General features: G+C 45.7%; 1 protein-coding gene across 1 annotated transcript in view; it reads left to right on the top strand.

Moving 5' to 3' along the window:
- fignl2 (fidgetin like 2) overlaps positions 1 to 8,330 on the top strand; it is a 16,704-nt gene extending 8,374 nt beyond the window's left edge. The window contains exon 3 of the mRNA XM_010791025.1: positions 5,161 to 8,330. Within this exon, the coding sequence (XP_010789327.1) occupies positions 5,161 to 7,187 (2,027 nt within the window). The 3' untranslated portion in view covers positions 7,188 to 8,330. The remainder of the gene's footprint in view (positions 1 to 5,160) is intronic.
- The last annotated feature ends 1,678 nt before the right edge of the window (positions 8,331 to 10,008 follow it).

Genomic DNA, 10,008 nt, shown 5'->3' with positions numbered 1-10,008 from the left:
AACCCTTGAATAGAGCCCTGATTGGATTGATCCACGGTGCTGTTGTTTACAAGCGGCCTCTTCACAATCGGCACAGTTTAATAGCACACTGTCCCAGAAGGGTTGTTGCATCCGTGTCCGTTTTGTTCCTCAGTGCAGAGAAAACAAAAGTGCGGGGAAGGGAGAAAGGGAAGGCAACCTCAGGGGAGCTGTGAAGCGGCTCTGGAGCCCTCCGTCTCCAGGCTTCTTGCCAATATAGCATTTCACCTCAACCAGTAATACTTATTTTATAGAAAACCACAGCACAGTCTAGAGTAGTACAAGCCTTTATAGGCCAACAACTACTACTCCATTCAGTGACTTTGTAGATGGCAGATTGAAGCATTTGAGGGCAGAAATCACAGATGAACCTAGCACACTCCCCCTGAGCCATAAGTGGTCTCATTCTAATTTTAGGGCCTCCTCAAAGTAAATCTGAATTCTGCTGAAGAGAGCTGTGCCACTGTCTTCATCACGCACGCCTACAATAGGATGCAGCTCACACAGGTCCCTCAATAAATCCCAGGCTGACACAAAAGCTGTCAGTGGACTGCTGCTGAATAGATTAATAAGATTTCCATAATTAGACAGGCCCCTGACAATAGGATCCTTCAGGCTTTGTCTCAGCACCAACTGGATTGTCCGAGCAGCGCACGTCTGCTGGATGGACATCCACCACAATGGCCGCACAGACAGTAAGGCCGTCAGCAGGAGAACATCTGTCTCTCCTGGGGCCACAAACACACACTCACACAGTGGAAAGTTTCATATACATACACACACAGTTCTTATCAACCTCCTTGCAGCCAAGTAAGGCCATAGGTCAACAGCGAAGCAGTCTCCCCACATATTTATGTATCCTTAACCTAAACCCATTTCTGTTCTCGATCAATTCAACATCACAACTGATAAATGATAACAAATATTAACTTCTAACCCCTTTTTGAAGAGATTACAAAGCAGCTTTACCTAAATTAACAACAGCAAGAAAATCTTGAAATGATTGAATCTGAACAGGGTTCCCATTTTAAACATGCTGAGGTTATTTTCATAATTCTCTATTAATATGAGTTAGATAGAGTTGAGTTGTGGCAGCATTGGAGCTGAAAATGAGTTAACCAAATATGTTAACAGTTTTCTGTGTTGTGAAGGATAATTACAATCTTGCTAGTACTGAACGATATATTGTCATTAATCTGATGGTTGCACTGCCACCCACAGTGCATCCACATTGTCCTGATTCCGACTCTAATCTTAGCTTTCTTCCTGCCCCTCCAGTGAATTAATCTACATGCTTGCTCTGATTTAAGCAGAAGTGTAGATTAGAGTTTGCTCAGTTCATTGTGGAGTGCTGCTGCTCTAAAAACCACAATCCTGCCGAGGCCAAGATCTAATTACATGGAGAGGGCTAAACTGCTCAGCAACCCTGCTGTGTTCATCAGGGAAGTGAATGGCGGCCTATCACTCATCCAACTCTCTGTTTACATGCAGAAAGAATTATCGAGTGTTATGCGATTTTCCTTTAGATAGTAATTACTCTCAGATTTAACAGTGAATTGGATCTTCAGGTAGGGGCAGCTGGTCAATACGTTGGTCCAGGGGGTAGTGTTAGAGAAGTCCATTCTGTGTTGGTGCTACTCCGATGATGGAGTGGACAGCAGTTAGGCCGCCTCACTGAGTCCTCTAATGTCCGCTCCAGTCCGCTTAGAGAGGACGAAGCGCCTGCTGTCCACTCCTTCCCCTCCCTCCTCCATCCCTCCCTCCCTGCTGCAGGTTTTATGAGCTCCCCTGGGCTCTCATCCATCTCTGTCACACACAGGCCCCATTATTGGGGCTACTCACTGGCCGGGCTGCAGATGGGAAGGGCCTGCAGGACATATACGGTTTCTGCAGCCGGACAAAGACAGGTCTGCGAGTAAGACCACATAAATATGTGGTCAGCTGGGTGTGGACAATACAATGTCTTCAGCATGTTTGTGAAAAGTGTGAGAATGTCCCTGTGCATCGCGCATGTGTGGGTTGACTGAAGCTTAGCAAATTACTTGAACTGGTTTGGCTATTGGGAACTTAAGACTGTGGATTTGAATATGAAGGACATGATAATCCAACGGCCATCTGGTCTGCTGGTCTCATCTGACTGAATAAATAACGTTGGACGTAATCTGAAAACACACACGGGGAGATTTGGAAAGCGGTTAAAGAAAGAGGGCAAAGTTAAGGAGTGAGATAGAGAGAGAGCAGCACAATCGCAGGCTGTGGATATTAAGATTTGATTTAAATGGCAATAAGAAGCCCAGGCTCCACAACTGCAGACAGCCATGAATAATGAATCATCAGCATCCACTGAAGGGAAGGCAGAGAGGCCAGTAATGACGGCTTTTGCCATATTCCTTTTTACCTCCTCGTTTCTGGCTCGTCTTCACCTCAGGGTAAATCGTGACAGTTCAATAATGCAAAGCTATGTCTGGAATGTCAAACTAATGCCTGAGCAAGAGGCAGCACTAGTCACCATGAAATACACAATTCTATAACTAACCTATTGTTAAAAACACACATTGACATATACTCTTTAGATGTGAACATTCACAGTTGAACATAGACAAACTATAACATTGGCTTGAGAGGGTAAACAGAATAGTGTGCATTGGGGAAAAGAAATATGAGGAAAAAGGTGATATGCAATAACTTTGCAATTCACAATAAATACATTTCTTAGGATAAATAGACAGACATTAAAGTGTTCTCAGTTCTGCCTTTATTCTGCTTTCAGTCACTGCTTGGAAACAACAATAATTAAATAATAGTTTTAGAATAAAAAAATTCAATTGAACACAGAATAATAATGTTCCACTTAAAAGTGCTGTTTTGTACTGATACTTACTTTCAACTAACTGAAAGAAATCCCTAAGTGCTTTCGCCATGTGTTTATCGCACAAGTTGACATTGCAATGAAGATTAAAGAAGAGGGATATATTGTGCGGGCTATTATACATTTGACCAAAGGAGTTTTTAGACTCCCGAACATTTGAATGCGCGACTCATTTCAGATACAATTCCAGTCATATGTTTTACTGGAAAACAAGATCTTTCCATGAAGGAACATGAAGGGAAACAATTCACGGAACAAAAGCTCTCTTTGGACTGCCCTCTGTGCTGGTGCAGAGCAGCCATGATCAATCAGAGCCCGGCCCGGTGACTGAAGTCAGCAGAGGAACAGACATTCCACTTACCCATTTTTTTTTATTTGTTTCCTTTCTTTTTTTTTTGATTTGGAGACTGTGCTGGTTTTTTTTTTGGTATGAGATAGGATCGCATGATGTAGTCTGACGCACCTCACTGGATCCGCACCATGAACGCAGAAGCCAGACACACCTGCTCCAGATTAATAACCATTCTATTGCGCATGGCCTATTGTGCCTATGGGGGAATGGCACTGCATCACCTAGATTCGCCTGCGCAAATCACTAGACGATAATATATACTCCCTACAACCCTCCTCTGACGTACATATTCGTGCTTTCTTTCGCTTCGTTTACCTTCCAACTCCCTGGTCCGCTCGTGTAAACTAGTAAGAGTGACTGAAACACACACTACACTCATCCCCAACATAAGTGTATGCCTTATCTTCTCTCAAAACTCTGAGCAAACCAGAGTGGGGGACAGACGGCGCTCACAGTGTCTACATATAGCAGTACAGCCTAACAAAGAGGCCTACGTGCTCAAGCCTGGTGACTCGGACGAGTTGGAACAGAACGAACAATGCTCAACTGGAACAGTTTGACGGAACAGACTCACCAATCATATCAAAACAATCGAAGCGACCACAAGGCAGTGTAACACACAGCACAACATGATCAAACTGTCTTTGCAAACAGCGGACACCGATTATCCCCGCACAGTCGGGTGGAAAACGAACCAACTCGACTCACGTATCAACCAACCGGACGACCAATCCCATACGACACACCACCCTAGTGCAGAAAACACACACAACCACACACACCAACAACCCACGACCGAGACATACTACTCAGCCAGAGGAACAGACATTCCACTTTCCCAATGTTCCATGGGAGACTGTGCTGATGAATAGCACACTATGCTGCAATCCAAAACCCAACCCCCCTCTTTCTTTCTTTCGTTCTTTCTCACTCTCTCTCTACACACACACACACACACACACACACACACACACACACACACACACACACACACACACACTCACTCTCTCTTTCTCCCTCCCTCTGTCCAGCCGGCCACTGAGCCTTTGGAGCTCTGGTGTACGGTGGGTGGGTGGATTGGTGGGTGGTAGGTGGGGGTGCAGGGCGGAGAGAGCAGGCATTCAGAGCAACATGCACGGGGGAAGATAACAATAGCTCCTCTGGGACACTGCAGATGTTAGCAGTACAGGGAAAAGTAGTGGGATCTTATCGCTACCCCAACATAAGCTGGGAAACTACAAAACAACACATCCACCCCACCGATCTGCTTTCACGCTCTTTCTTTCTGCAGGTTTCTCTTTCCCTCTTCACCTCCCATTCACCTTCCTCTCCCTCTCTGGGATATGTGAGCCCCTTCTGCTAACATGCATGGAAACACTGAAGAAGATTCCTTTCCAAACAGAAGAAAGGCCATTTGTTGTTACTGGCTGCTTGGTGTAAAGGAGGGTTGAAACAGTCAAGGACGCGTGTAGTTGACTGTTGGATGTTGACTTTGTTTTTTGTGTGTTTATTTATTTTTGGGAAATTAATTATTGTCCTTTGTGTGTGCTGCATTGGGGCAGTAAGGAAAAAGCAACAAGAGAAAGAAAAGGAAATAATTCAAGGACACTGGATTATGTATACAATCTTAATATATGCTGTTTGCATTTTAAGTACATTTTGGCTTTGAGAATTATTAAATCTAATCAATAAAAGCTAATTCCTGGAAATGTTTTTCTCTTTTCCATTGGCAGGATGCAATCAGTTGTCAATGATGCCACATGGACCCACATTGATTCATATCATGACCACAAAGCAAAAATGTTCTACTACTGTTTAGTTTTGTATTATTACTTCTACACCGCCCCACTATACTATTTTCTAATATTATTGTCATTAAAGGAAAATGTCTAACCTGATGTCCCTGTGTTTCTTTTTCCAGGCCTATTAAAGATGCACTGGAATCCAGAGCATGCCCAGTCCCTCAGCCAGTGGCCCGAGCAGCACCTGGACGTCTCCTCCACCACCTCCTCTCCGGCCCACAAGTCGGAGCTATACGCCGGTCGCGGGCGCGGTGGCTATAACCACGCCTGGGCCAATGACGACATATCCGCTCTCACGGCCTCCAACCTGTTGAAGCGCTACGCTGAAAAGTATTCTGGCGTGCTGGACTCACCATATGACCGGCCACCCAATGTTGGCACATACCCAGAGCCAGTGGGATTCGGGGGCCTCAGTGTCCCAAAGACTGAGCTGGAGCCCTGGCCACTGACACACAGCACTGATGCCTCCTATTCCCTGGTGCCCCCTGGAGGCCATGACAGCCTCTCAGGTTCCAAGGCCCAGTCCGCAGGCCCGCCAGGGGTTAGTATAGTCTCTGTGAACAGTAACCTCTCAGACTCGGGCTACAGCGGCAGCAGCTCCTGCAGTGGCTCCGGAGAGTATCCCTCAGGCTACAATGGCACCTATCTTTCCTCAGGCTACTGTCCCCAACCTGGTGCAGCACTTCCTCCTGCTTCCCTCCACACTCTCCAAACCAGCACTACCCTAGTCCCCAGCTACAGCCCTACCACACCTGTCTATAACTACCCCCCCAGCACGTACCCTCCCCAGACCAGCCTTGCCCAAAGCTACAGCCACCCCTCTGCAACTTACCTTTCCTCAGGCCTATCAGCCCTAACCCCCGTTCCTTCGAGGCCCACAGTGGTAGGAGGCAGCTACAGTTACCAGAGCACTAACCATGGGACATCTGAGTCTGGAGGGACATTAATAAAGAGAAAGGCATTTGAGATGAGTCTAGAAGAGGATGAGAGTGGGGACGGGTCTCGTTACAGGAAGTATGGCTATGACTCATTGAAGGCCGGGGGACACTCACCCTACAGTGTGAATGATAAAACAGAGTGTCGGGGAAACGGCTTCAGCAGTTCAGGCAGCACAGACCCTCAAACCTTTAAGCCCAGTAAGCCCTCCTCGCAGCCACTGGTGTCTCCTCAGTATGGGGCAGCAGGGGAGTACAGCCCCCCAGCGGGCATGACGGGGGAGAACGGTGTGTCAGAGCAGGGCTTCATCCAGCAGCACCGCTCCCACAAACGCCTTCCACTGTGTGCTCCGACTGCAGACCCTATGAAGAGTCCAGACCCCCGCATGTTGGACCTTGTCAATGGGGAGTTACTAGACTGCAGCCCGGCGCTGGGCTGGGGCGAGCTGGCCGGGCTCACACATGTCAAAGCTGCCCTGGAGGAGGACCTGCTGTGGCCCGTGTTGAGGCCCAGTCAAATGATTCAGCCACCAAGAACCGTCCTGCTGTTCGGCCCCCGGGGAGGGGGGAAGACCACGTTGACTCGTTCTCTGGCTTCACAGTTAGGGGCATCGTTCTACCGGTTGAGTGGAGCCATGCTGGCGTCCAAAGGGAAGGCTGAGGCCGAGCACATTCTGGGATCTCTTCTGCAGTTGGCGGGGGCACGGCAGCCCTCGGTGGTGCTGCTCAGCCAGGTGGAGGCCATGGAGGAGGAGGGGCTGAGGCAGACCCTGCTGAGCACCCTGGAGAAAGCCCAGGTGGGGACCCCAGGTCTGGTGATTCTTGTCTGTGCCACTGGAAGGCCAGATCTGCTGCAGGATGCGGTCCATCGGAGCTTTGCCAAGCGATATCACGTGGGCCTGCCTGATGTGGGTATGCGCAGGCAGGTGCTGCTCCAGGCCCTGGCGCCTCAGGGCTGCAGTCTGAGCGAGCGGGAGCTGAGCACCGTGCTGCAGCGCACAGAGGGCTTCTCAGTGTGGGAGGTGCTGCAACTCACCCAGCAGGCCCTCACCTCAGCCTCCTCCCCCACCAGGGCCATGCACGGCCACCCCACATCCTCAAAACCCCCAGCCTTCACAGACTTTGAGAGTGCCTTCTGCAAGGTGCGCCCACACACCACTGCGAAAGAACTGGACACTTGTACAGAGTGGAGCAAGATGTATAACCACTGAGAAGAGCAGCTAGTCTCTGCACTCGGACTGCATTACGACTCTGTCTTTGCTTCGACATGGAAAGCCTTGGGAATGTTTGGTTGTTGTTTTGTAATTACAGATTATGCAGCCAAAAGAGCCAGAGAAGCTCAACGCTAAGGGAGAGCTGACAGAGTTGTTTTAATGGCAGAAGCATGCCATGGTGTGCTGTTTTCATTTTCGTATGAATATCCGCAATATTTTAGTTTTCCCAAAGAAAGAAAAGGGCCTTCTTGAGTGGGGTAGTGTATTAGTCTTTTGGCCAATGGGAAAATCAGATTATAAACTATTTGGATACTCTCAGAGATCCTGATTAGCCTTGGTCCGGGACAAAATCAATTATGTGTTGCTAGGTGACGTGGTCCAAGATTATGGATGGATAATCAGGGTTTGGAAAATCCCCCTTTGACTGCTACTCTCAGGATCCTATTTATTGCCAGTCCACTTCATGTTGATTTAGTCATTGGATTGTCTCTAACTATTCAGAACAAAGGGCTTAGGATCAGCAACAATTCAGCAAACCACAGTTTTTGACCAAAAATACGTCAAACCAAATGCATAATCAGCAGTTCTGCAATATTTCAAAAAATAGACTGATACTTATAATCACAATAGATTATTCCAAACGTGCTGCTGTCCTTCCCGGGGGTCAAGTTGTCACTCGTCTTGTTTGGTTGTAATAATACTTCACATGCATCTTATTTAACTTACAAATAGTAGTATCCTATCACTTAATAGTACAATACATACATTTTTCTTGATCTCACATTCCTCATCGTCTGCAGTTTTCCTGAGAATCCTCACTTACCAAAACATGTACCTACAGCGTGTCTGTTGTCCCTTTCACTTACCCCTTTTGTTTTCTTAGTATGTAGTATTGTTTGAAATGCTCAGGAAGAATTTCTTTACCTCAGAAATATGATATAAAGAATGTATGTAATCTTAGGGTCTTAGTAGAGTGGAGGAGCGAGGAGAAACCTGAAAGTCTTGTAATCCCCACTACAGCTGGGCTTTTACCTCGGGAGAGAAACTTGAATATGCTACAAAGAGTAACATTGAATGTAATTCAGGTATTTCAAAGGATATTTGATGCCATAAATCCATGTATTATTATATATGAATATATAAATATGTTTTCTTTTCTGTTCTTCTTCCCTTTATTTGTATTGTAGTTTATGGTGGAGTGATGATTGTCTTCAACAAATGCTATGTAGAATACAGAAAATCCTCTTTTTTGTTGGACAAACTGTTTTCAAATCCCTGTGTTATTAAGTGATTACATATTCTGTATATGCATGCGTGCTTTATACTTTTACAGCTTCAAAAAACCATTTATACAATGCACATAATCATAAATGTGTGAAACAGTGAACATCTGAGCACAAAATACCTTCCAAAAAGAGAAAATATTAAGCTTTCAGCAAATCCCAAAGTTTAAGAATACACAGTTTATGTGTACATCTTGAGAATGAACCAAACAAGTAGACATACCAGAAAAATCTCCTTTTTCCACCAGTCCTTTTTTAACAAGCTGGAAAAAGCCTGTCAGTGGACTGCTGGTACAGAGGTCATACGTGTTAGACTGTTGCCATGGTCCTGAGGAGGTATACACAGAATGATGTAATATTTCCCACTGCCCTTTCCTTACACTCTCCTTCCCTCCCTCCCTCCCCTCCCTCATCATTATTTTTCTCTTTTTCTCTCCCCAGTGCAATCTCATTAGATTGGATTGCCCCCTGGCCACGAGCCCCAGTGGCCATGTGGCGATGTATCCTCTCCCCACCCCCCCCTCCTCCCTCCCTTTTCCCTAATACCGATTCCTCTGGAGTGGAAGTGTCTGATTGATGTCCAGCAACCCTACATCACAGTGCAGCCGTCCCTCTCCAGCTGGTGGCTTCAGTCATGCCGTACAGCCAGATCAATCAGAGTGACCCCCGCTGTGCATACTGATCACTGTCTCAGAAACCAAAAACACGTCTACAACTTACAGAACAACCCCTGCCTGAGCGTCTACATAAGGCTAGACATTTTTCAGATGTTATCAACGAGGCTAAATAATAACGATGACTTAAGCTACAACATTTTGATTTGTTGTTCCCACTTCCTTAAAGAGTTTGTCCAACAAAACAGGCGTTTATTTTTTACATGTTTTGATCTGTTATGACGGTAACTTTGTTCTTGGTTATTGTACATTTTCTGTAACCATTTCTACCTCATTTTTGCGGCATATTGTACATGAAAGTATTTATTTCATGTCTCTTGTGATGTCTGTTTTAAAAATGATAATAATGTTCTTGAACTGTAATGGTCTACCTCAGAAAAGACTGTATTTTAAGAGAAGAGTATCACACAATATTAAACAGAATTTGTCAATATTGCATTGCTGTTATTTCTTTGTTTTTTTGGGACTCCAATCGACCAGAGTGCATAAATAACATGATGGTGCTTAACATCACTATCTGTAGCTTTGCTTGACCCCAATGTTGAGGTCAACAAATGTACTTAAAAAGATTGGTAAATCGTTAATCTTTGACACACACAACACTATATCACAAGGTTTTGATTTGACTTCACACAGTAGTTGGTAAAGTCAGTGAACAAGAAAATAAATTGGTAGATTGTGGGTTAATGCAAAGGTGTGCAGTTTTAAAACAGCGGTTTCTAAGACTCTTTGACAATTAAAGACAAAATATTTTTACGTTCCTAGTGTTTCTACATGCACAAAAGTTTGCCAGCCTGCACGTGTGTGTGTTTCTATGTGTGTTGCAGCGTCCAGAGCAGCAACAGAAGCACCCCCCCCCCC

The sequence above is a fragment of the Notothenia coriiceps genome, unplaced genomic scaffold (assembly GCF_000735185.1).
Source record: "Notothenia coriiceps isolate Sejong01 unplaced genomic scaffold, NC01 NC01_scaffold00035002, whole genome shotgun sequence".
Classification (NCBI taxonomy): Eukaryota; Metazoa; Chordata; class Actinopteri; order Perciformes; family Nototheniidae; genus Notothenia; species Notothenia coriiceps.
This window is presented reverse-complemented; position numbering and strand designations above follow the sequence as displayed.